Genomic DNA, 27,500 nt, shown 5'->3' on the forward strand with positions numbered 1-27,500 from the left:
AAACCAGCTACAGTTTACTACGAAACTAAAACAAAGTCGCCTGTCATTGGACCAAGGTTCTGTTATCGGAAGTCCCTGTATGAGGTTCCGGCGCCAAACGCCCCCCCCCCCCCCCCCTCACTTCCCTCCCCCCCCCCCCTCCCTCCGTGGCTAGCAGTCCGCAGCGTATGGCTCTGTCTGTGACGTTACTTACAGACTACTGGCAGATTATTCACAGATTTTTCCCCTGTGATTTTGTCCTAATCAGCCGTGGTGACTTAGTTGAACACTGTCTTAGGAGCATTGACTGGTGATGCAAAATTCTTCTCAACTGCGTTTCTTATGAAATGTATGCACCGCATATGCACATCACTTACTCGTTTTCAGAATTCTTCAGATGAAGATCACCATACACTCTATTTATAATTATGTGTTTGTTCAAATGTGTGTGAAATCTTATGGGCCTTAACTGCTAAGGTCATCAGTCGCTAAGCTTACACACTACTTAACCTAAATTATCCTAAGGACAAACATACACACCCATGCCCGAGGGAGGACTCGAACCTCCACCGTGATCAGCCGCACAGTCCATGACTGCAGCGCCTTAGACCGCAATTATGTGTTTGAACCAGCTGGTATCAATCTGTAAGGTAAGAACCTAGATATTTGGTTGATGTGAGTGAATTCACTAGTGGGAGAAATTCGTGCCCTTCCAGAATGTTTCGTAGCGCCGACACCCGGAGCTGTTTAGGTTTGTAATGGCACGTGTAGTGAATACTAGTTACCACTGTCGCTGCCACTGACACCGCCCTCCCCGTGTGTTGCAGCCGTAACGCGTCGCAGCTGCCGCACAGGGACCGCAACCGGAACACCGCGGCCACGGCGGCCGACGCCGCCCACCACCTCATCAACAGGTGAGCACGCCGCGCCCACCCACGCACTGCGCTTCTCAGCTGGCGTACGGCGTCTCAACACGAATCAATAGCATAACACAGCAAGGGGGCAATTTTCGCTGGACGGTTCCGTTACATGGTAGGTAGATTTTTAATCTTCACCAGATCTAAAAAACGAATGATTTCTTGAGGAAGTGTAATTATTCGTCCACAAAAGAGGTAATTTATGAAACCGCTTTCCGTCAGTTCGTTACCATTTCTCGTCTCTCTGGGACGCTGATACGATTAAAAGAGTAGATACAGATGAACATGAGAAGATCTGCGTATTTCGTCACGGATTCGTCCAGTAACCACGACATCGCCAAAAGGACACTCACAGACTCTAGTGGCAGACGGCACAAAAGATTTACTGTTACAATTTAGAGAGCGTACGTTCCAGGAAGAATCGGTAACATTCGACGTACTGTCATGTGCCGTTATGTGCAAAAGAATCCGAAAGACGTGAATTGCGTTCCGACTGATTTTCACACAGACACTAACGTAACTGTCTTGTAGCTTCTCTAATTGCTTTCTGGTACAGTCGTTTGACTACGCAAAATTGTTACCACAACTGACCACTAAAACACTGGTCTGTATGGCCATTACTCCAATTGTAAACAAATACCGCCATATTTCCAATCTCAGGGAGTTCCTTATTACAGATGAGAAGTCCTAAATGCTTGTAAACTCAGATTTATTACAGCAAGTTACACATCTAAAATTTTACCACTATCATTAGTGTCTGAGACAGCGAATACCTGTAACTCAACCACACAAAGCATTCCGCAAACTTTTCCCAAAACTAAATTTATTTGCGAATAAGATATTTTCAATGGATATCAGGACTCCCAAAATTCGATGACAAATCAAAGCATTCTTGCTATCTGAAAGGCTTTCCACGCGCCTGTTAACCGTAGTATGCATAAGCTGGTTCATGAAATGGCTCAAATGGCTCTGAGCACTATGGGACTTAACATGGTTCATGAAATAACCAGCTAGATAACCGCGATAAACGGCATCATGTGCTATATGGAAACTTCATCAACAACAACGTGTCACTAATAATCTCACTGTATTCATGGTGGCTACCTATTCGTAATTCTCCTAGCTACCAGAAAGTGACATTAAAAACCATTAGCAGCGAGTTGCGCTTATGTTTGAACTTTAAAATATATGACCAACTGTTTTGTTCTGAATATAGGTCTAAACGCGATATCTATAGGCTATGCAAGGCGTTCGTGCCTGACCGAAACTAGAACACAAGACTGATGTTCATTGCTGACTATGCATAAAGATATATGATACACTTCATTATCGCTAATACCAGCTAGTAAATCTGAACTTGGAATTACATTGCGAAAATCGTTAGGCTGGACCGGGACTCCTATCCGGCAACTTTTGTACCTCTTAACTAACCACCAAAGATGTTAAATACGGTTTAATGCACATGCAACAAACTTGAAATGACAAGACGTAAAGTTTCATGATGGGCGGGAGTTTGAACCCAGCACGTAATCAGATTGTTGAGTAAGCACAATCAAATAGTAGTTAACGATTTTTTTTAGTAGTAGCGTGATGTCTGAATTTTTGCCTTCCCAGGATTCGAACCCGACATTTATCGCCGTTATCGTTCAGCGAAAATGGACGTTAAAGTAGAAAAGTAGAATAGATGTGCTGTGGAGAAACGAAGATGAGCAAGTGTTCATGATTCTTAAGGTATGCTCTATATAGACCTTGCTCACCGTAGACATTTTTCTTCTTTTGGTTCATACTAGCACCTTTCAAAATATAGAAAGCAAAGAACATTCAGTAGAAGAGATCTGTATCACAGTAAGGAAGATGAGGAAGCGCATATGCCTCTTCAGGTTTTGCATTTTTGAGTCCATATTTATTAGACTTTTTTGCTTCGAATGATCGTTTCTGTAATATTCCCGCTTATTGACCATTGCCCCTGAGACATCCTGTACGGGGTTCATTGACCAGTAGCAAGAACTGCGCATGTTTGAACTAAAAATAGCGTGACTGAGAATTCAGTGGTGATCGGGAAACGAACACCGACCAAATCGTTGTTGACTAAACTACGCACAAAGACACGTTAACTGTCGAGTTCTTTTTGACCAGCAGCTAGGAGTGGTATTTATGAACTTGAAATGATGTGACGAAAAATTTCTGTGTCTTAACTGGGAGTCGAAACCGCCTTACATCGTTATTATGGACAATGAATGAAGAGAAGTTAAAAATCGAAATTATTTCCCGTCAGCAGTTATATCTGCTATTTTTAGAGCTTGAAACGACATGATGAAATTTTTTATCCTGAACCAGGATACGAACTCACACACTCCCTACGTGGAGACACCGAGTACTTTGGAATCTTGAACAGGCAAAGAGTTAATGGAACTATATCACCATTACACTGCGGCAGGGAGACCCGAGCTCAAATCTCAGCTGCGAATAAATGCACTCATCATCTCAGGGTCAAATAAAAGATGGAGTAACTGTTCTGTGGCACTGTATGGCGTTTGGTTCATTAACTAAAATAAAGTTACAAGTGTAAGAAAGATTACTGGTGACAGAGTTTCTACACGCTGACACCTCCCCCTCTGTCATGGCCCAAATGTTCAAATGAGTGTGAATTCCTAAGGGACCAACTGTTGAGGTCATCGGCCCCTAGACTTACAAACTACTTAAACTAACTTATGCTAAGAACAACACACACACCCTTGCCCGAGGGAGAACTCGAACCTCCGGCAGGAGGGGCCGCGCAATCCGTGACATGGCGCCCTAAACCGCTCTGCCACTCCGCACGGCTCATGGCCCAACTTGAGCAGTCGGTAGCGAAGGAACACAGCGTTTTATGTGAATTTTGAACCACGGGGCAGTCTTACTTCCAGCACTTGCAGCTAGCAGAGGAGAGTAGGATCTGTTTATGCCTATTAACAACAGTTGCCGGAAGTGTGAGTAGAATCCACATCTTAAATATACAAAACTACCATGAATCCACCATGTGTGGCTTGGTAATGACTTTGTCGCACTGCAGATGCTCCACACTTGATGTGACTTCTGACACCAGAAATCCCTAGAGTGGTTTACAGCGTGTTTAATACATTCGTTTATGAATCACCGTTTACCAAATGCCTCGGCTATCAAAAATGGTTCAAATGGCTCTGAGCACTATGGGACTTAACATCTATGGTCATCAGTCCCCTAGAACTTAGAACTACTTAAACCTAACTAAGGACATCACACAACACCCAGTCATCACGAGGCAGAGAAAATCCCTGACCCCGCCGGGAATCGAACCCGGAAACCCGAGTGCGGGAAGCGAGAACGCTACCGCGCCCTCGGCTATCTAATGTGTGTATTCGACTTGATATTGTAACCATTGAAATAAAATCACGTAACGGTCATCTGCACAAACAGCCAATACTCTAGGATGCAGAAGATTTCGTAGTTGTTGCCTTTCACTTGAGCTACTCACGTGCACTACCGGTTCGCGGTTAACGTCGCACAGTGCAAAAGAAATATTTTCGGCAAACTGAGTGTACAGCTAAGTAACAACAATGTTGTAGCCAGTGCTCATGCGACATATGACGTGAAGAGTATTAAGTATGTAATCTACAATTGTGGACAAAATTTATCCGGAAAAAGGAGGTGGTGCGTGATTCGTGGCGGGTTTGTTTGGCGTGTTCGTACGTAGGTTGCTATAAGCGTATTTATCAATATCATTTGGGGAGGCAGGGGCATGGTTCTAGTACTTTTCTTGCATTAAGATCTTGAACGATGCGTATTTGAAGGTTATGAGTAGCACTGTTTGAGTTAAAAATCGTTCAAATGGCTCTGAGCACTATAGGACTTAACTTCTGAGGTCATCAGTCCCCCAGAACTTAGAACTACTTATTCCTAACTAACCTAAGGATATCGCACACATCCATGCCCGAGGCAGGATTTGAACCTGCGACCGTAGCGATCGCGTGGTTCCAGACTGTAGCGTCTAGAACCGCTCGGCCACTCCATTCGGCTTATGAGTTAAAAATGGAGCGTTAGACGGAAAAAGTTTAACATTTGCAACTTTTTGTTCGCTTTGGATTTAGAAATTGGTGTGAGAAATATGGAGGAACGTCGAACAATTGTGCCTTGTATGGAGTGAGTGCTATCGAAGAAATCTTGCCAGAAAATACTTTTCTCGCTTCATGTAGGATCTTTCTAAAATGAATTATTTGCCACGTTCAGGATGCACAACGGCTGTAGCCCTGACACGTAAAAGATAAAATGCTGTTCTCTTTGTATTTAGAAATTGGTGTGAGAAATGTGGAGGAACCTCGAACAATTGTGCCTTGTATGGAGTGAGTGCTATCGAAGAAATCTTGCCAGAAAATACTTTTCTCGCTTCATGTAGGATCTTTCTAAAATGAATTATTTGCCACGTTCAGGATGCACAACGGCTGTAGCCCTGACACGTAAAAGATAAAATGCTGTTCTTCCACGAGACTTAAACCTACACCCAGTACAGCCTTGGCTTTACAGCGTGGCGATGTTTCCACGGGCCTAGCAACCACAGGCAGCATTCAGTGCTCCTTAGTCTCCTACTGATGGCTAAGACAGATAATTTGCAAAGAAAAAGACGGTATCGGCAGTAGTGTCTGCGTGAAGTGACTTACATGGACTAAATTCATGTATTCGATAAGTAGATGACACACTATAAGTGAAATGCCTTCAGAATTCTTAATTGAAATATTAAGAAATTATCAAATGAATTTAGCAGGATAAAGCTGTATCTCCTCACCAAGTATCTCGATTGACACAAGGCTGCCACTCTTAATTTACAGTGTTGTCAAGTCTCCATCATTCTCGCATCACGAAAGAATACGTTTCCCAGCCGACGTGCTTCTTCAGCGGCCTAGCAATCCAAGAGTGAACGTTACGCTTCAGAGACAGTGGAAACCGCCGCCAAACTGACAAATACCTGAAATACTATAGGCCTAAGAAAACTTGTGTAAGTCAGTCGAAAAACCAAAAATTAATAGCAGGGAAAAATTCATTTGACAGCCCTCTTCACATAGCCGTCATTATTTCATATTTGTTTTTGTCTCGAAGTATGTAAGAAATTCCTTAAATGAAGAAAAATAATTTTAAAAGTAGCTTGGAGTGGCGTTTACACTCAGCGACCCTCACCAACATCTGGGGATACGAATGCGACATTATAGATGAACAGGGAAGGAGCTGGAATGTGTGGAGGCTATTCAGAAGCTGCTGATCAATTAAATCTGACTACCAAATATCATTATTTATAGTATTCCTCGTCAAGCTGACTACAAACAGCCTTCAACAGCGCTTGATGTCAATCAGATTCTCAGACTAAATTCCTGATGTTAAAAGATTTGCTCAGTAGTGGGTGAACAGCATCAACACCTTTGTATCCCGCACATAATACAAGTCTATCACATTGTAGTTTATCACAACAATATGCCCAATCTTTACACCTTTCTTTAGACCATTTAATTTCTCCGTAACAGACACATGCCCTATTTTGAGAGCGGTAAACAAGATGGATGGACAGATGGATCGATCGATACGTTTACGAGATCGTGATAATGGTGAATGAGAGGTATTTTTGTTAAAACGGAAAGCTAAGGCCGTACAACAACAGCGAGAGCAATAGTAAATGCCGCATAAATTTCCCAGTAGATCTAGTCACACCCGTGTCATATATTAAAGGAATTAATGAAAAGTCAGTAAGAAGGCTGGTTGATCGTGGAACCAAAAAGATGAGTCATCTAACAAAAACCACATTAAAACCTCCGTCTAACTAAACTGGGGGTGAGTCCTCACGTCACACAAAATGCCAACAACTTTCGTGGCATTGGTTCGTCATCGCCTAAATGGACGAGAAGTCCCTCGGTGTACCAAATCTTCCCTCCTACCAGCATACAACACACAGGACTTTAAAGTACGGCACGCTGTGACTGTAACGCCGCAAACAAGAGTAACAGACTATCACAACTTCATACACCTCATATGTCCCTAATACTCCACCCATCCTCAACTTCCATAGTGGATTTCTCATAAATTATGATTCCACACACAGAAACATAAGTTGAAGTGTTGCCGTCTTTCTGCACTCGAAACAAACTCTGCAATTCTCTATGGATCTCAAATTTCAGTCTTATGGGTCTGGTACACTACCGAAAGTAATTAACATGTCCCTCAGAGCGCAAGGGCCTCTATTCTACCCTCGACGAGGTGTAACTACCGCCTCTTAGGTTCCGCAACGAAAACCAACCCCCAAATTTGTTTATGATCCTTTTCGCCTTTCTGCGCAGTAGGTACAGTTTAATTGACATTTCTATCACTCATATGTCTTTTCTCACAATAGCACTACTCTACTAAGCTCAAGTAACTCTCATTGTGAATACTTGAATAGTTCACTTGATATCACGGGAAACACTCATATCAACTTGAGGACAGACATCAAAAGTAGCATCTTATCATTAACAGCTGTATACAGCGGGATGAACCCAGGTAACGTACCCTCAGCTCATAGCTGGTTCAATTCACTGAAGCTCTCGCAACTCGTTCCATTGTTAAGAGAAATCGTATTTCAGCTACGAATAATTAACTGATCAGGCAGAACCCCTTTTCAACCTACTCGTTCCCGTAGGCTTCTAGATGAAATTTTACGAAGTAAATCGGCATTCGCAAAGCAGTCAACTATGTCTACTCACACAATATCTGAATCATCGTTGCCAGAGTACTAATGAATTTTCTTCAGTATCATACGACACACGAGTAACTATTAGCCGATAACCCTGGAATTTTGACCCAAAAGCAAGAAGTGTTTAGTGTTTCTATCTTTTTATACTGCGTCATAATCCAAATGTCAAGAAACCTTTCTACCATTTTTAGTTAATTCAATGGAACCTACAGATTAAATAACAGAAAGCCATTCTTGGCTAATCAGGACTGATAATTCGTGGCTTTTTGGTAATTTTAGCGTATTTACTCAGTCTGTAGTTGGGTAAAACGCTCCGCTTTGCCGACACATAGATAAATGTAGAGCAATAGTTGTAGATTTGTACCTAGGTTACCGGCTCCTTATCTTCAGATTTTCTGACTAGGTATTGTCCTTTTTTCCGAAAATTAAGTGAACAGTATAAGAGAATATTACGTGTGACGACCAGCCAACTATTCAACTCATTATTCAAAAAATATTGAAAATAGCTGACTTAAAAGTTCCTAAGAAGGTAGGCGTCGATGTCGGGAACGTTCTCTTAATGCTGTACTAGCAGCTAAGACAGTTAGAATAACAGATTGCTCACAAAGTGAAAGATAAGAGACATTATTGTAATTTGCGAGTAAAATTATCTCCTTGTTGTTGAAAAATTGAACTTCGTCATTTTTCACTTGTTAGGTAAGAAATATTTGGAAATTTTCAACAAAATCGCAAAACATACCCTATGAATTTGGAAGCCTAATTCAGCTTCAGTACCGAAAGTAAGTCGACGGTCACAGACTTGCCAAACAACTTTGTGATGTTTCCAAGTCTCAACTTTTCCAACATCAGGAACATATTTTTGTATGGCTGTCAGAATCTCACATAGTGCTGCTACCCAAACTTTAGTGGACATCTGGGCTGCTGGGCACAAACTTAAGTTTTACATAGATTCGACCAGATAATTATAAGTATCTGAATATGTATAATACCGTAGAAACGTAAATCTAAGTAAAAGATCATCTAATTTGTGCAACTGCCGGCCGGTGTGACCGAGCGGTTCTAGGCGCTTCAGTCTGGAACCACGCGACCGCTACGGTCGCAGGTTCGAGTCCTGCCTCGGGCATCTATGTGTGTTATCTCCTTAGGTTAGTTAGGTTTAAGTAGTTCTAAGTTCAAGGGGACTGATGACCTCAGATGTTAAGTCCCATAGTGCTCAGAGCCATTTTTGTGCAACTGTTTTATTGTGTGTTTATATGCTTAGCTGTGTAATGAAGAATTATTTACGTCACGATAATTGTCTAATATGAATGCTCACATGTACAATTTTCGGAATGAGCCAGTCCTTCGGTAGAGTTATTATAACCTTATTTCTAGGCTTGTAAAACATCGATGGTGGCTAGCCTCTAAACTTCCGGAAACTTTTTTTGCCAAGAAACGGAAGTGTATCACAGACGGAAAGGAATCTAAAAAATTGCATTATGCTACTGGAAACTTTTATGGAGAAGGAGCTAACAGTAAAAAGTAAACACCGACACTTCAGTTGCTGTAGACACGTTGGACTCAGGAACTCTCCTCTGTAATCTCAATACAGCATCTAAAAGTTCCTCATTTTAGCAAACCTGGATAGAATTTTAATCTGTCAAATTTTTGCTTTTTGAGACAATAGAATGATCAGCTGTGAGTTGTCTCATAATAGAAAACGCGTATAAGACTATAGTCCACGAAGTGAGAATTTAGTTGCCATTGAAACAATATAACTAATAAGGAAGCATTAGTTTTGTCATCTGTGACATAGGACCCCAACGTCATCCTATCCCGACTCACTACAACACCTATCATTCAAATAACTATTAGTCGGACAACTCAGAACTGTAAAAGAAATACTGCAGCGAACTGATCATTAAACTAATCATAACAGATATAATCTGAACAGTGGCTCTTGTTTCAGTTGTTAACAGACGATTGTAGAAATTTAGCTTACTTACCACAACGATGAATTTTGTTGTCATTAAACATATTTACAGCACAATAATTGAGATTTACATTAGTGAAATCAGATTACTGAATGTGATACTAACTGCAAGAGGCGTCCTTTGAAATTCGCCTTATATGGTCTTCCGCAAAGAGCAACAAAAGACTTAACTCCTTTGTGAGCAATATTTGTGTTCGTTATTACGCAAAATTATTATTTGTACCCTAAACCGCGCAAATAAATCACTAGTTAAATGAGAAACCATGTGAGCTGAAGGTTGTCTTTACGCATGTTGTGTTAAGTTGTATAATTGAAAGTAATTATCTATTTCAAACGGATCAGCAGCTGAGATCTACCAGTATGCACAACTGTTAAAAAATTGTGAATGTATGGCAACAATGACGGGCAGCATTTGGATTGCCATACATTGCAGCAGACACACCAAGACTTCGTCAACGGAGGCAACCATGACCTCAAACTTCCTAAGGAGACTAAAGTCACAGGCCGCGAGGAAAATAGTTGGTATGTCTACCTAACGTGCAGCTTTTGCTCGTTTTGTGCGACCCCAATTTTTTCAGTTAAAAAGGAGCGGATCGATAACATCTGAAGGTAACTGAGTAGTCTAGACAACTATTTTTAAGGCATTATTAACCCTTTACAGTAGTATATAGGCTTTTTTACAAGTTTTGTACAACACGAACAGTTCAATGGCTGAGATCTAGCAATTTTGTTCGTGTCGAGTGGCAAGCCTTCCTTACAACACCTGTTCAACAAAGTTAAAAAGGGGAAATATATTCACATAACACAACATAAATAGGCATTTAGGATTAATTTATGAGAAAGCCAGAATGGGATTCGTAAGGCGAGTGCTTCGTAATAGCCGGCCGAAGTGGCCGTGCGGTTAAAGGCGCTGCAGTCTGGAACCGCAAGACCGCTACGGTCGCAGGTTCGAATCCTGCCTCGGGCATGAATGTTTGTGATGTCCTTAGGTTAGTTAGGTTTAACTAGTTCTAAGTTCTAGGGGACTAATGACCTCAGCAGTTGAGTCCCATAGTGCTCAGAGCCATTTTTTTGCTTCGTAATGCGATAACCGGTTACTCTTGTTCATCGCCTCTACAGCGAGATGACAGCCAGGTGTGAAAAATATTAAATTGTAAGCAACGTTGTATTGCTGTGATTAACAACCATAAGTATCAGTTGCGGCAAAGAGTCATGCAAGAACCCTACCAACGTTCTGTGAATACTGAGCAAGTGGTTTCTCACCGCTTTATTTGGTCGCCAACACCAGTCCACTTGTTGTCAACGACTTACTTGTTCCCACGCTTCGGGCTTAGCCGATCATTAGAACATCGTATAAAGGACTTAACACACAGTATCGGGTAACATGGTTTCAATCTTAATACTGATGCTACATTAACATTAAGATTGAAAATACGTGACGCAACACCATGTTTTGTGAACAAAACTATCTAGATATCTTAATACATTTCCTCATTTATTACTTCGTTTCGCTATTGTTATCATCAGATCAAAAACTATACAGTACATGAATATTTATATGATGTGGTAATACGTTATGGCTGAAACACATGAACACACAAATCTTTCACAAAAAGTAGACTGTTACCGTTACCTACCAAATAAATCAGTGCAACAAGACGCGCTCAGCATTAACTATCGTAAGATGAGACCGTGCTGTGTGTCGGATACAAAAAGTGCTAAAGCTGTTCACACACTGTTGAGACACTTGCAGTAATAATCTGATTGACCACGCCACTGTTAATGATTTTTGATTAATTTGACTTAATGAATCAGCAGCATATGGATGGTCTCCATACGTAAAACACAAATCTTTTACAAAAAGTAGGCTGTTATTACTACCTACCAAATAAATCAGTGTAACGAGACGTGCTCAGCATTAACTACCACAAGATGGGATCGTGTTGAGTGTTGGATACAAGTAATGCTAAAACTGTCCACACACTGTTGAGTAGCTTTCAGTAACAATCTGACTGATCACGAAGACTGTTAATGATATTTGGTTAGTTTGACTTAGCGAATCAGCAGCATCCGGATGGCCTCCAAACATTCTGGCACCGTCTGTCTATCTGTGCCGTCACATTCGTATTCCCAGATGTTGCTGTGCATCGTGTGTAAACGCCACTCCAAGCTAGTCTTTTAAAATTTGTTATCATTTAAGGACCTTCTGTCACTGAGTCCTCCACTAGAATGATTAGTCATTTTCTGATTTACTCTTAAGGTATCAAACTGTTCTAACAATTGCTACTTGACATTTCTCATACGAATATTATGATAATTTAGAGAACACACTTAACAGTCTGTTCTGACAACTGCTCCCCGATAACTTTCATATGAATATTCCACTAACCTAGAGACTAAAACAAAAATGAAATAATGATTCCTACAATGAAGAGGGTCACTCAATTAATTTTCTTTGCTCTTAATTTATGGAGTTCCAGTTGGTTTATAAATACACTATGTGATCAAAAGTATCCGGACACACTCAAACACTAAGTTTTCCTCATTACGTGCATTATGCTGCCACCTACTGGAACTCACGGACCTCGAACGTGGTCAGGTGATGGTGTGTCACTTGTGTCATTCGTCTGCAGGCGAGATGTCCACATTCCTAAACACCCCTAGGTCCACTGTTTCCGATGTGATAGTAAAGTGGGACTGTGAAGGAACACGAACAGCACAAAAGCGTACAGGCCCACCTCGTCTGTTGACCGACAGAGACTGCCGACAATTTAAGATGATCGTAATGTGTAATAGGCAGACTTCTATCCAGACTATCACACGGGAATTCCAAACTGCATCAGGACCCATTGCAAATTCTATGACAGTTAGGCGGGAGGTGAGAAAACTTGGATTTCATGGACGAGCTCATAAGCCACACATCACGCCGGTAAATGCCAAACGACTCCTTATTTGGTGAGAGGAGCGTAAACATTGGACGATTGAACAGTGGAAAAATGTTGTGTGGAGTAACGAATCACGGTACACAATGTGGCCATCCGATGGCAGTGTCCGGGTATGGCGAACACCCGGTGAACGTCATCTGCCAGCGTGTGTAGTGCCAACAGTAAAATCCGGAGGCGATGGTGTTGTGGTAGTGTTTTTCATCGAGAGGGCTTGCACCCCTTGTTGTTTTGCGTGGCACTATCACAGCACAGGCCTACATTGGTGTTTTAAGCACCTTCTTGCTACCCACTGTTGAAGAGCAATTCGGGGATGGCGATTGCATCTTTCAACACGATCGAGCATCTGTTCATAATGCACGGCCTGTGGCGGAGTGGTTACGCGACAATAACGTCCCTGTAATGGACTGGCCTGCACAGAGTCCTGACCTGAATCCTTTAGAACACCTTTGGGACGTTTCGGAACGCCGACTTCGTGCCAGGCCTCACCGACCGACATCGATACCTCTCCTCAGTGCAGCACTCCGTGAAGAATGGGCTGCCGCCGCGCGCAGTGGCCGCGCGGTTAGAGGCGCCATGCGACGGATTGCGCGGCAGGAGGTTCGAGTCCTACCTCGGGCATGGGTGTGTGCGTGTTGTTCTTAACATAAGTTAGAGTATGTTTGTTTAACTAGTGTTTAAGTCTAGGGAACGATGACCTCAGCAGTTTGGTCCCTTAGCAATTCACACATTCTGAATGCGCTGCCATTCCCCAAGAAATCTTCCAGCACCTGATTGAACGTATGCCTGCGAGAGTGGAAGTTGTAATCAAGGCTAAGGGTGGCGAAACACCATATTGAACTCCAGCATAATCCGATGGAGGTCGCCACGAACTTTTGAGTCGTTTTCAGCCAGATGTCCGCGTACTCTTGATCACATAGTATCTTTTCTTATAGCTTTTATATTTCAGATAACAGTTTGGTTGCACTTTTTGATGTATCTTTGATGCACAACGTTCGGTCTTTGATTGCTAGGCCGCTCAAGAAACACACTAACCGTGGAAACGTATTTCTTCCCGCTGTGCGGATGATTGAAATTTGACAACATTGTGGAATATGTCTGACAACTTCCTGGACCGATACAGAATTATCCTGCTAAATTCATTTGACATTTTCTTGGTACTTTAGTTAGGTATTCTGAACGAATTCCACTTGCTGTGTGTCTTCTAATAGTCAAAAGCACGTTTTTAGTCCAGGAAGATCGTTCCACACACAAACTACCGTCTGTTTCATTGCAGATTATCTGTATTAGCCATCAGTACGACAATGACAAAAAACTGAATGTCGCGTATGGTTGCTAGGTCTGTGGGAACATTGTCACATTGTAAAACAAAAGCTTCAGTGGTTTTTGGTTCAATTCTCGTTGGAGAACATTTTATCTCTTAAGTGACAGCCATTGCACTTCCCGAATGTGAAGAATAATTCATGTCAAAACGATGCTACATGAAGCGAGAAAAATATTTTCTGGCGTGATTTCTTCGATAGCACTCATCCCAACAAGGCTCAAACTATCGATCTTTCTCCATATTTTTCACACCGATGTTTAATCTAGAGAGAACAAACCGTCGGAAATGTTAAACTTTCTTCCTATTAATGTTCCGTTTTCTAACCCATAAACAACGATGCTCGTAACCTTCAGATATGCAGTGTTCAAAATTTCAATGCAAGAACGATTTTAGAAGCTCAAATAAAAAGAAGACGATAGATAAATACACTTAAAGCAAGCTGTGTACCAATACGCCAGACAAAATCGCCACGAACTTATGCACCAATGTATTTTTTTCGGATAAATATTGTCCACAAATGCGTATTACACACTTAGTGTTCCTCGTGTCGTATGTTGCGTGAGCATTAGTTATAACGCTGTTGTTACTGCGTGGCGTACATTCAGTTTGTCTAAAATATTTCTTTTGCACTGTGCGTTGTTAACAGCGAATAGCTAGTGCAGCGTAGTAGCTCAAGTGCAAGGCAATAAACCTTCTGCATCCTATAGTATTGGCTGTTTGTGCAGATGCCCGTAATGTGATTTTATTTCAATGGTTACAAAATCAAGTCGAATATATACAATGGGTCGCCGAGGCAGCTTTTTAACGGTGATTCTATCAAACATGACAATGAATGTATTAAACAGGTTGTAATCCATTCTATGGAGTCACGTGTCAGAAATCTCATGCAGGTGGCACGTCTGCATGACGATAAAATCATTACCAGACGTGAAGCTTGGTAGTCTGGTGACTTGATAGTATCTTTGTTTACTGAAGTTCTGGTTTCGATTCCCACTTCGAGCGACTGTTTTTCATAGGCCTGTTTATCTCTCTTCGCTACCGACTAGAGGTCAGCATGAGTCACGAAAGAGGCGTTAGTGTCAGCGTGTAGAAACTCTGTCACCATTAACCTTTGTTACGCTTGTATTTCTGGTTTATTTCTTGAACCAGACACCATGTAACGGCACAGGACAGTTATTCCATCTTTTATTTGAGCTTGATATGTTGGGTATATTGATTCTGGGTTGGGATCGGGCTCGTATCTTCCTTCCCCCTCCCAGGATCTGATCCCTTCGTGGTGATAAACTTCCATCAATTCTTTGCCTGGACAAGAGTCCAGAGTCCTCGATGTCTCCAAGTATGATGTGTGTTTGGGTTCGAATCAGATTGCAAGATAAAAATGTTCGTGATGTTTTTTCAGGCTCTAGTATCAGCAAACCTATTTGCTAAAAGAACTAAACTCCGCCTGAATAGGTCATGAAGGCCAGAAGGCACCGACCGGCCGCCTTGTCGTCCTCAGACCACAGGCGTCACTGGATGCAGATATGTAGGGGCATGTGGTCAGCACACTGCCCTCCCGGCCGTATGTCAGTTTAAGAGATCGAAACCTCACTGCTGGAGGAAAATAATTTTTATTTTTAATGCCTCTTCATTCATTGACTACCAATAGAACACAGAATTTGTCGTCACATTATTGTAGTTTCGTGCATACCTCTCTCACTTACTGGTAAAAAAAAATCGGTAGTTAACGTCTCTTCGTGTGTAATCAATGACGATATGTGCGGTGTTTTGAATCCTTAGTCACGTTATTTCTAGTTCAAACGTTTGCGCATCTCGCAACTGGTGTAAGAAACCTATAATTAACGTCCAACGGCGTTGAGTGCTGGGTTCTAATCCCGGGAATGCAAAAATTATTCATTCATCCTGTCATTTCAAATACAAACATCTCGCTTCTACCAAAGAAATTAGTTATCTATCATTTGATTGTGCTTACTCAGCAATCTGGCCAAGTGTTGGTTGCGAATCCCCTTCCATCACAAAACTCTGTCCCATCATTTCACGTTTATTACTCATGATGGAAACCATATTTAACATCTGTTGTGGTTAGTTAATAGGCAAAGAAGTTGCTGGACATGAGTCCCGGTCCAGTACAAAGATTTTTGGCAAGCAATTCAAAGTTCCGCATTACTAATTGATACTAGTTATTAATAAGGTACATCATGTATCTTTATGCCTAGTCAGCGATGAACATCTGTCCTGTGTTAGAGTATCGGTCAGGCACGAAAGTTTTGCCCATAGATACTGGATTTGCATCCATATACAGAACGAAAGAGTTGGTCACGTCTTTTAACGTTGAGACATATGGACAACTCGCTGCTCATGAGTTTTAACTTCACTTTGCATTGGATAAGAACAGCGATATGTGACTTTCGAACTACACACAGATCCTCATGCCGTCATGAATGCAGTGAAATTACTAATGATATGTTGTTGATGGTGAGGTCTCCATAGAGCACTTCATATTGTGAATCACGGTTTTCTAACTGGTTAGTTCATTAACTAGTTTATGCAAACGATATATGAAGCTGAAGGAATGAGACTTGACGTCTCATTCCTAAATTACATCGACCCTCCGAGTTGACATGCTTGTATGTTCTGATTTACGTCCGATGTCTACTGGCTTTAACTTCCATCATTAGTAGATGAAGTTGCGCATCGGTTAAGATGTTGCACTGGTGTGTCAGAGTAACGGATTCAAAACTCCTTCACTTCATTCCTTCCCCTATATTTCAGAGAACGCCAGGATAGTTCTTCTGCAATGCTACAGCTGATTTCCTTTTCATTTTTTTCCTACTGAACTAGCGCAGTGATTGTCATGGTCCCAGTAGTCAATGGTCTCGGTAGTCAATGAGAAAAAATAACAACAACAAGAGCTGAAATCCCTTCCTCTTCTTTTTGTATCTTCCACTGCCATTACTGTGAACAGAAAATTCGATGTAATTTATGCTCCATAGTTCCATGATTAATTTACTTCACTCAGGAAATTAGGCTACTTTTTGCCATGTCATCGACAGATCTTATCATTGATATCCTTTCAGCATGAATTTTAATCCACTTCTCACACTGCTTTTCATTTCGGCCATTATGTCTTCAACGTACGCGTTGACCTGTAATGGCGAAAGACTGCTTCCCTGTCTATTCAATCCGAGCACTTCATTCTTGTTGTTACATTCTTATTGTTGCTTCTCGGTTCTTGTACATATTGCGTATTTCCCATCTTTTCTATTGTTTAGACTTATTTTCCTCAAGCCTTCTAAACTCTTGTAGCAGTATACTTGGTCGAACGCTTTTTCCATGTCGTCAAATCTTATGAGCATGTCTCGATTTTCTTAAGCCTTGCTTCCACTACAAAGCACGACGTCACTACTGCCTTTCTGGTGTCTTCACATTTCCGAAAGCCGAACTGATCGTTATCTAGCAGATCCTTTATTTTCTTTTCCATTCTCCTGTATATTACTCTTGTTGGCCACTTGGATGCGTGAATTTTTGAGAAGTCTGTGCACTAGTTACCACACTACTCACCCTGCTACCTTCAGGATTGTATGGATGATCTTTTTCTGAAAGTCTGGTGATAAGTCCAAAGAATCACACATTCTACGGACCAAAAAGGAATGTTACCTATGCTTTCTGTCTTACTTGGTTGAAAGACTTCCGCAGCTCTTAAACTTTGCTTCTAGCACTGGATCCCCTATGTCTTCCACATTGACTGATATTTCTTCCTTTGTGACTTTAAACAGTTCCTCTCCCTCGTAAAGACCTTCAATGAACACCTTCCATCTATCTGCTACCTCCTCTGAATTCATCGGTAGAATTACTCTTCCTCTCCTTGAGTTTTCTGTGAGCTGAATCAATTCTTCAGACGACCATTTATTTTTCGATTTCTTTTCGTTTTCTTTATGGTCATTTCGCCTTGGGATCCCTAAACCTCATATTTATTTATATCTTAAGAGACATATATTTCTGTATCTCCATCTTTTCTTGAGCATTTTTCTTAGTTCTTTCTTTCGTCTTAGAAGTATTTCTTCTGTTACTAACAGTTAACTTTCTTATAGCTGTATTTATCTGTCCAACTTCTGCTCTTCTTTCTACATAATTTGTCACCATACGAACGGCCACGGGTCAAGATGAAAATTGCAAACGCAGAGCTAGTAATACAAGCAACATGTAACACAAACACATTACGACTGCTAGCAACACAATATAAATAATCTGTACCTGTCGCTAGCATGACCACAGTTAACTACTCTTTTTTCCTTTCTGTCGCACGTTCATCGGAAAATTTTAAGTGACCACACGCAGTGCGATCGTGTGAGAAGAGTGAGCCCAGTGACGTCTGTTTCGATTTTGAACACAGCTCCTTGACGTGCCTTCTGTTGTGACTTGGCAAGACAGCCAAGCCACTATGAGAGGAAGCCGAAAGGCACGCGTTTAAGCTCACGCAGGCTGGCGTGAGGTCTGGAACAGTTAAAGGAATAGAGACTAGCAAAAAAGGTACATAGCTTCTGGAATACTTAACTTTAATCCATAATTGGTGAACATCGGTCTGACGGTACATGCATCACAAGATAAATAGCAAATGATAATGGCGCACTGCTAGGTCGTAGCAAATGACGTAGCTAAAGGCTATGCTAACTATCGTCTCGGCAAATGAGAGCGTAATTTGTCAGTGAACCATCGCTAGCAAAGTCTTGTACAACTGGGGCGAGTGCTAGGAAGTCTCTCTAGACCTGCCGTGTGGCGGCGCTCGGTCTGCAATCACTGACAGTGGCAACACGCGGGACCGACGTATACTAACCGACCGCGGCCGATTTAAAGGCTACCACCTTGCAAGTGTGGTGTCTGGCGGTGACACCACATCTTCAGCTCTGTAGACACCGGAAATTTAACAGGTCATCGTACCAGTGCTGCTTACAACCATCTCTCTCACTCCACCTATCCCTAATAAACGTTCACGCGCCAATCTCGGTGACGCGTCACCGTGTGCGAGATATTGTCTACGCCGCGAGGCGCTAGGAATTAAGGTGTAAAGCCGGGCACTCACCTGAATCAGGTGGTCGAATTGCTTCAGTGGATGTGCGTTCGCCCACCTAGAGTTTACTGAGACAGAAATTTCCTGTGTAGTCGTAATGTTAACGTCCCCCTCAGCTGGAGCAGTGTAGATGTTCCCCCGGAGCGGATTTGCACAGTCTGGCACGGTGGAGCGGTCCCCCTACAGTATTCAGGACTATGTCAGTAATGGCGGGGCTGTGAGGAGGGGGACGCTCATCCACTTGCTGTGCCGTGAGAGCAATTTGGCTGCGAGCCGCGCCGGCGGGATGGACAGGTAGCCGGCAGAAAGCACCAGGCACCAGGTAGCGCCACGGAAGCTCCCAATTACGACGCTGGGATGGCCGCCCCGATTTCCGGCCCACCTAATTGATGAAATGGCCAAGTTTCGCGGCTGCGATGCGCGCTCGTACTTTCTCCACTCCTCCGTCTCTACGCTGCGCTCTCTCTCTCTCTCTCTCTCTCTCTCTCTCTCCCTCCCTCCTTCTCCCTCTGTGTGTGTGTGTGTGTGTGTGTGTGTGTGTGTGTGTGTATGTGTATGTGTGTGTGTTTATCTGTCTGTCTGTCTGTCTCCCTCTTTCTACACACACACACACACACACACACACACACAAACTAAAAGTAACGACGTCCGTCGGATGGACGACAGCAGACACCACGGAACTGACAATTCTTGGCGCACGTAAAATGGCTCATATCTCAACAGTTCTTCAGTCAATAATGTTGATTCGACAGGTCCGTCACTGCACTTACCTCGCAAGTATCTATTTAAACATATCTTTTCGTATAAGATTCCGTTTGCGCGTTCGTATGACATGAGTAATATCTTAGCTGCCTCGCATTTTTTTTCTCTTGCAACACGACAAATTCCACTCTTCATTTTACCCTAATTTTTCACACCCTGCTGCTCGCTCTAGTACCGCAGAAGGTATTCCCCTGATGTCTTAACACACTGCCTATCATCCTCTCTCTTTCTTGTCAGTGTTTTCCACATTTTTTTTTATCGAGGGTTCTACTCTCCTCACATTTCTTAAAATTCCACCCAATTTCCACCGTCCTTCTCTGGCAACGCGTCTCAAACGATTCCCTTCTTTTACAGTTCTCCCCCTGTCGATTATTCGTAAAATACAACAAAATAATATAGTCACTTTATGTATGTGACTGTCTGCTGTAGTTACCTAAACCTTCGTTTTCTATATTTGTCATTTGTTAAAAAAGAACACGAACTTGTTTTCCATTACTGCCTGTCTCCCTCGCCCCACCGCACGGCCGACTTCCTTCCCCATCCTTCCCTTATCCGATGAGACCGATGACCTCGCTGTCTGGTCTCCTTCCTCAAAACACCCCACCTCGCCCCACCCTCTTCCTCTCTCTCTCTCTCTCTCTCTCTCTCTCTCTCTCTCTCTCTCCACATTCTAGTTACAATTAAAAATACTGAGAACAGCAGGCATTAGTATAAGAAAAAAGCAGATAATCTTTTTTAATAGAGAAGTCACTTTACATCGCAACATAGTCTCGATTTTTAGCTGTACGTCTCATTCCGAAAGTTTCCAATTTCGTTATTCCGTCGAGCAAAAATGTTCTATGATTTTCTACAGAACACTCATTGACAACGGTGGCTTCCTAGTTTGTTACAAATATCTATCCACTAAATCGGATTCTTAAACTGAGGAATGTAAGGAAACTTTGTGGAACTAAAACTGAAAACTTAGTGGTTGACGGATCAGTTCGAAGTCAGTCTATACGCTGTATCCTTGTGACTTTTACTGTGTGGGATAGTGGATTGCCCTGGTCAAGGCGAAAACCTGTTTACACGCATGACTTTTTCGCTTTTCATTTAACTAATGGTCTAACAGCTAGTCTTACTAGGTCCCAGGCAGTCTCTGTGACTCTTACACGATGGGATACCCAAAAATGAAAGAACAGAGACTTTACCAGCCTATTGTGGAGCGCTATCATCAGTCTGTGTCATAGCTATGACTAGTTTCAAATTGTGTATACAGTGATGGACCCACGTTACATCTACCGCTACGATTTGGCGCAAAAAGTCCAGCTGGTTGCGGCTAAACACACAGTGCTTTGGAACCAGAATGAGATTTTCACTCTGCAGCGGAGTGTGCGCTAATATGAAACTTCCTGGCAGATTAAAACTGTGTGCCCGACCGAGACTCGAACTCGGGACCTTTGCCTTTCGCGGGCAAGTGCTCTACCAACTGAGCTACCGAAGCACGACTCACGACCGGTACTCACAGCTTTACTTCTGCCAGTACCTCGTCTCCTACCTTCCAAACTTTACAGAAGCTCTCCTGCGAACCTTGCAGAACTAGCACTCCTGAAAGAAAGGATATTGCGGAGACATGGCTTAGCCACAGCCTGGGGGATGTTTCCAGAATGAGATTTTCACTCTGCAGCGGAGTGTGCGCTGATATGAAACTTCCTGGCAGATTAAAACTGTGTGCCCGACCGAGACTCGAACTCGGGACCTTTGCATTTCGCGGGCAAGTGCTCTACCAACTGAGCTACCGAAGCACGACTCACGACCGGTACTCACAGCTTTACTTCTGCCAGTACCTCGTCTCCTACCTTCCAAACTTTACAGAAGCTCTCCTGCGAACCTTGCAGAACTAGCACTCCTGAAAGAAAGGATATTGCGGAGACATGGCTTAGCCACAGCCTGGGGGATGTTTCCAGAATGAGATTTTCACTCTGCAGCGGAGTGTGCGCTGATATGAAACTTCCTGGCAGATTAAAACTGTGTGCCCGACCGAGACTCGAACTCGGGACCTTTGCCTTTCGTGGGCAAGTGCTCTACCAACTGAGCTACCGAAGTACGACTCACGACCGGTACTCACAGCTTTACTTCTGCCAGTACCTCGTCTCCTACCTTCCAAACTTTACAGAAGCTCTCCTGCGAACCTTGCAGAACTAGCACTCCTGAAAGAAAGGATATTGCGGAGACATGGCTTAGCCACAGCCTGGGGGATGTTTCCAGAATGAGATTTTCACTCTGCAGCGGAGTGTGCGCTGATATGAAACTTCCTGGCAGATTAAAACTGTGTGCCCGACCGAGACTCGAACTCGGGACCTTTGCCTTTCGCGGGCAAGTGCTCTACCAACTTTTTTTTTTTTTTTTTTTTTTTTTTTTTTTTTTTTTTTTTTTTTTTTTTTAATGCGCCAATTCGTAATAAGAAAGAATGAACAAAGTGTATATCATTGCTAGGTTGCCGTAGCGCAATATAAGAAATGAAATGTCTTCTTGAGGTTTTTTTTTTCTTTGGCCAAGAAGTAAACAGAAATTGTTATGGTGCACAAAAGACTATCACTTCATAATTGAAGGAAGGTTGCTCCGCTCGCTCTGCGAGAGAAGGGAAATGTGAAAGCGAAAATGGGAAAGAAAAAAATGCCTTCTGCATTGGTGACCATCTGAATAGTATCGTAAAATTGCGGCAAGTGCTAAAGTCCCAGGAAGCAAATGGGAGTCATACATACAGGTCACTGGCAACCTCTGCGATCCGAAAGATTGTATTTGAAGCATTTAACCGTTAATTATGATGTTCAGCATATTTCCAAATATCCTCCTGTAGTCACAGTGTTGTCTCATTTTAAAGTGTTCAATGTCTATGTAAGAATAATAGTCGAGGAAAGTAGCATGCCTATTCTGCATAATAAACGATGCTGTGTGGCCCATGATCCACGTTGCAGCGTTGTTTTTTGCTCGTGGATATCTCAGTTTTTGTGGCTGAATGATCTCTAAAAGATCTACACCACAGGGCGTCGTACGGTCTATCACCGACAATCGTTGACGAAGAAATGTAGTAATTTCTTCTGCGTGTCCGCACGTGAACCTATGAAGAAGCGTATCGACCCTTCCGCATGCGTCACAGTTGGGCGTTGGATGAAGGCCAATTTTATGTAGCTTTTCATTCGTTGCTACTTTATCGTTGACTGTTAGATACCAGTCGGCTATGACGCGTGACGGTAACACGTCGCTGTGCACATTCCGCCATACTATACTCCAATGTGTATGTGGATGTTTTTCTTCGAGACGATTCCTGTGGTTTGTTGTCGTGAGAAGGCCATAAAGCTTCCTGTTCGTCAGGCTTCCGTTATCGACGATGTTGTGTCGAATGTAGCTCATTTCCATGTAGTACATTCGCACATGTCGGTAAGAAAGTGGAATGCCGGCGATATTAACGGGTGGGTCAAGGCTATGAGGCTTCCACCGCTGAATGAGGGTTGTGATGATACTGGTCCTCCGGGTACGGAACTCCTTCCTGATGCGATTTAGGAGCAGGGTGACACATTTTTTGTGTACTTTAATGAGGTTAAGGCCACCTTTGAACGAAGGTAAGGTTAAGGTATCGAATTGAACTTTGAAAATGTGCCCCCTAAAAAGAAACCAACATAACGCTTGTTGTATACTCTTGGCTAGATGGTCGGAGATTGGAAGAATTTGCGCCAAATAAGTCATCTTGCTCGTAATGGCGATCTCGATGGTCTTAACTTTCTGTAGTATGTTCAAGTCACGGTCGGAGTGAAGTATCAAAGCAGCACGTAATTTATTAAGCATGTGTGACCAGTTCTTCGTCAGGAATTTGTCTGGTTTGGCCTCAAAAGCAACACCGAGAGTTGTGTGAGAATCCTTGACCTTGCACCAGGTAACATGGGATATGTCTCCGATACCGCCACCGATCTGCAAAGCTGTGGTTTTAGTTCTATTGAGTATTGCTCCTGAAAGAAACGTGAATTTTTGTAAAAGAGTTTCCGCTGACAGAAGTTGTTGCGATGATGACACAGTTACGCATACATCGTCAGCATACGCAATGCATGGGATAGTGACAGACTGGACGCTAAGTCCGATCCCGCTATGCGCCAAGTTGTTCAGTAGCGGCTCCACTGCAATGGCGTACAAAATCATTGACAGAGGACATCCTTGGCGGACGGATTGCTCAATGGAAACTTCTTTTGTAAAATGGCCATTAATGAGAATCCGTGAAGAGGCATTTGTAGTAAGTTTGCGAATTAATTCTGTGAGATGAAGTCCAAAACCTAGTTTCTTCATGCTTTTAAAGAGGAAGTCATGACGTACACGGTCATAAGCCTTCTCAAAATCTAGAAAGATCAGAGCGCCCTGTCCTTTGGTTTCAGCATACGAACAGATGATGTCCCTCAAATCGCAGGCTGCTGAGATTGCACTTCGGCCTTGCACTGCACTGTACTGGTAACTGCCCAAAACCTTGTACATAACGGTTTGCATCCTTAGCTTAATCGATCTGGTGATGATTTTGAAATCGGCATTCAGGAGTGTGATGGGTCGCATGTTTTCGACCTTCCTGCTGTTCCCTTTTTTCGGTAAGGGCAGGATGATACCTTCCGTAAATGCCTTGGGTATAACTTCCAGGTGCCAGAGTTCATTCGCGATCTCGAGGAGTGTAGGACCGAGGAGGTTCCAGTAACGCTGGTAAAACTCAGCGCTGAGACCGTCGGGTCCTGGTGACTTCCCTTTCTTTGCACTGTGGACCGCCAGTCGGATTTCGTCCTCTGTGAAAAGAGATTCCAGATTTGCAGTATCCTGTTGCGACAAGCGACAGCTCAAGGTCCTAAGAAAATCGTCGCACGAGTGTTCATCAACGGCTTGCTTCTTGTAAAGTTGACTATAATAGTCGTAGGCGTGCGAGATGATGTCACGTTGCTTCGTGATGGCATTCTCAGCGTCATCAACAACGGCTTCAAACCAACTGAGCTACCGAAGCACGACTCACGACCGGTACTCACAGCTTTACTTCTGCCAGTACCTCGTCTCCTACCTTCCAAACTTTACAGAAGCTCTCCTGCGAACCTTGCCGAACTAGCACTCCTGAAAGAAAGGATATTGCGGAGACATGGCTTAGCCACAGCCTGGGGGATGTTTCCAGAATGAGATTTTCACTCTGCAGCGGAGTGTGCGCTGATATGAAACTTCCTGGCAGATTAAAACTGTGTGCCCGACCGAGACTCGAACTCGGGACCTTTGCCTTTCGCGGTCAAGTGCTCTACCAACTGAGCTACCGAAGCACGACTCACGACCGGTACTCACAGCTTTACTTCTGCCAGTACCTCGTCTCCTACCTTCCAAACTTTACAGAAGCTCTCCTGCGAACCTTGCAGAACTAGCACTCCTGAAAGAAAGGATATTGCGGAGACATGGCTTAGCCACAGCCTGGGGGATGTTTCCAGAATGAGATTTTCACTCTGCAGCGGAGTGTGCGCTGATATGAAACTTCCTGGCAGATTAAAACTGTGTGCCCGACCGAGACTCGAACTCGGGACCTTTGCCTTTCGCGGGCAAGTGCTCTACCAACTTTTTTTTTTTTTTTTCAAACGGAGAGTACATATATATATATATATATATATACACAAAGCAAAAGTTCTTCAAGGTACCAGTTAAACATATTCAAAGGAGTGTTAGGTAAACAAATTATTAGAATAACATGAAATACAACAAATTAGAACATTTCCTGTTTTCCTTGTTTTTTTTTTTTTTGTTTTTGTTTAAAAATTTGTATTGAACAAACTAAAAGTACATATATATTCACTATGCAAGAGTTCTTCAAGGTACCATTTAAAAATATACAAATGACTGTTAGTTAAACAAAAAAAATATTAAAAAAAGAAAAACATTAAATACAACAAAATATAACATATTCTGTCTTCTTCCTTTTTTTTAAAAAAAAAAAAAAAAAAAATTGTGTTTGTTTTTGGTCGATGCATGAGAACGTGGATAAGGGTGTTGCATCATGTGACAGGTAGGCATGGTACACCCCAACTTTGAGGGGGGTCAAGAAAGACGCTGCGGAGATAACCGGCAAAAGTTTGTCGGTAAGATGGTTTTCGGGTGAGGGTGCTATGCGCGGTCACAACTTTGTACCAGAAGTCAAGGACTGTATATGGACCTCTCCGAAAGAGATATTCTAAAGCCTGTCCTCGAAACCAGATTAGGGTATGGTGCTTAGCAAGAGGGTAGTGAAATGTCTGGGGCAACAACAGGAAATCCGGTGTTACCGTCGTTGGCGGGGCACGGAGGTAAAAGCCCACGATTCGTTGGATGAGGAGCCATACGTTTTGTTTCAGGGGGCACGTAAGACGGTGCTCGTCGGTGTCTTCGAGCTGACAGTCAGGGCAGAGTGGGGAGGTGGCCAGTCCTATGCGATAAAGTCGACTATTAGTCGGGAATTTTCCATAGACTAAAACATACCAGAGTGCAGACACAGACGACGGTAAAAAGGGTGCATGCACACACCCCCAAACCGTGCGCCAGTTAATGTCAGGATGCTGTAGCACCATGGGGTCGCAAGGGTTGGACAGCATAAACAAACGATAATAATCTTTTGTACGGGGAGGACGGGTGACTGGAAGATCGGCCCGAACGTAGCTGAGTTCTATGAAACAATTGGCGACGTAGTACAATAATGGAGAAATAGGTGCCACATTGATCGGTGGATCGAGAGAAGCTGGTCGGAGGATATCTAAGAGACAGCGTGTTAAAGACGGGACCGGCCCCTGCCAGTGCCGCAACAGAGTGTGGACAAAGAGTGCAGAAGAGCGTGCCCTCACGTTGATGAGTCCGAGGCCACCTTTTGCAGGAGGCAGTGTTAGAGTATTGTAGCGGACTTTGAAAAGTGCCCCTGCTGACACGAAATATCCAAAGGCTGATTGGATGCGGCGGCCAAGGAGTAACGGCAGTGGGAGGATCTGGGCGACGTGTACCAGTTTAGGGGCGACATAGATGTTTACATAGGACACACGTTGGAGTTGGTTTAAGTTACGGTGCACTTGACCGCGGACATGGTGCCGAATCGACTGCAAAAGCCGCCGGTAAGCCAGGGCCACTGTGCGGTGTGTGGAGCTCGTAAATTCGATACCTAAGTAACGAAGGGTGGCACTAACTGGGAGTGGGGTCGGCACCATAGCCGGGAGGCCGCGCCCAATGTGCATCATAGTCGATTTACGGACGTTAAGAATGCTACCAGAAAGACGTCCATACTGCTGGATCCATTGGATGGCGTCATTGAGTTCCGTGGAGGAGCAGGTGAGAAAGAGGAGATCGTCCGCATAAGCCCTACAGTGAAAGGTGTGGTCACGCAAAGTGAGGCCCTGCAGTCTAGAGGTAAGTCCAGTGATGAGGGGCTCAAGTGCAATGGCATACAGTAAAGTAGACATAGGGCATCCTTGACGCACAGAGCGGCGTATAGGAATCGGTCCTACAAGCCTCCCATTGACTTGTACCATCGAGACCGCAGGAAGGAGTAACCGGCGAATGGCATCGACAAAAAGCAATGGGAACCCCATACGTGTCGCCACCATGAGGAGGAAAGGGTGTCGAACGCGATCAAAGGCACTCGTGAAATCGACGGATACCAGTGCTGCACGAAGGCGACAAACCGACGCCAGTGCAATGAGGTCACGGCATTCTCCCAGGGCTGTTTGTAAGGTGGCCCCACAACCACGTGCAGTCTGCTCAGGAGAAAGGACCGTAGGTAAGACGGTGCGTATGCGCGCTGCTAAGAGGCGTGCA

General features: G+C 43.3%; 1 protein-coding gene across 6 annotated transcripts in view; it reads left to right on the forward strand.

Moving 5' to 3' along the window:
- Positions 1–27,500, forward strand: part of LOC126457360 (schwannomin-interacting protein 1 homolog) — a 1,975,729-nt gene that overhangs the window by 1,425,612 nt on the left and 522,617 nt on the right. For all 6 annotated transcript variants that reach the window (XM_050093596.1, XM_050093598.1, XM_050093593.1 and 3 more), the window contains one exon: positions 807–893. In XM_050093596.1, coding sequence (XP_049949553.1) covers positions 807–893 — 87 coding nt within the window. The remainder of the gene's footprint in view (positions 1–806; positions 894–27,500) is intronic.

The sequence above is a fragment of the Schistocerca serialis genome, chromosome 2, assembly GCF_023864345.2.
Source record: "Schistocerca serialis cubense isolate TAMUIC-IGC-003099 chromosome 2, iqSchSeri2.2, whole genome shotgun sequence".
Taxonomy (NCBI): domain Eukaryota; kingdom Metazoa; phylum Arthropoda; class Insecta; order Orthoptera; family Acrididae; genus Schistocerca; species Schistocerca serialis.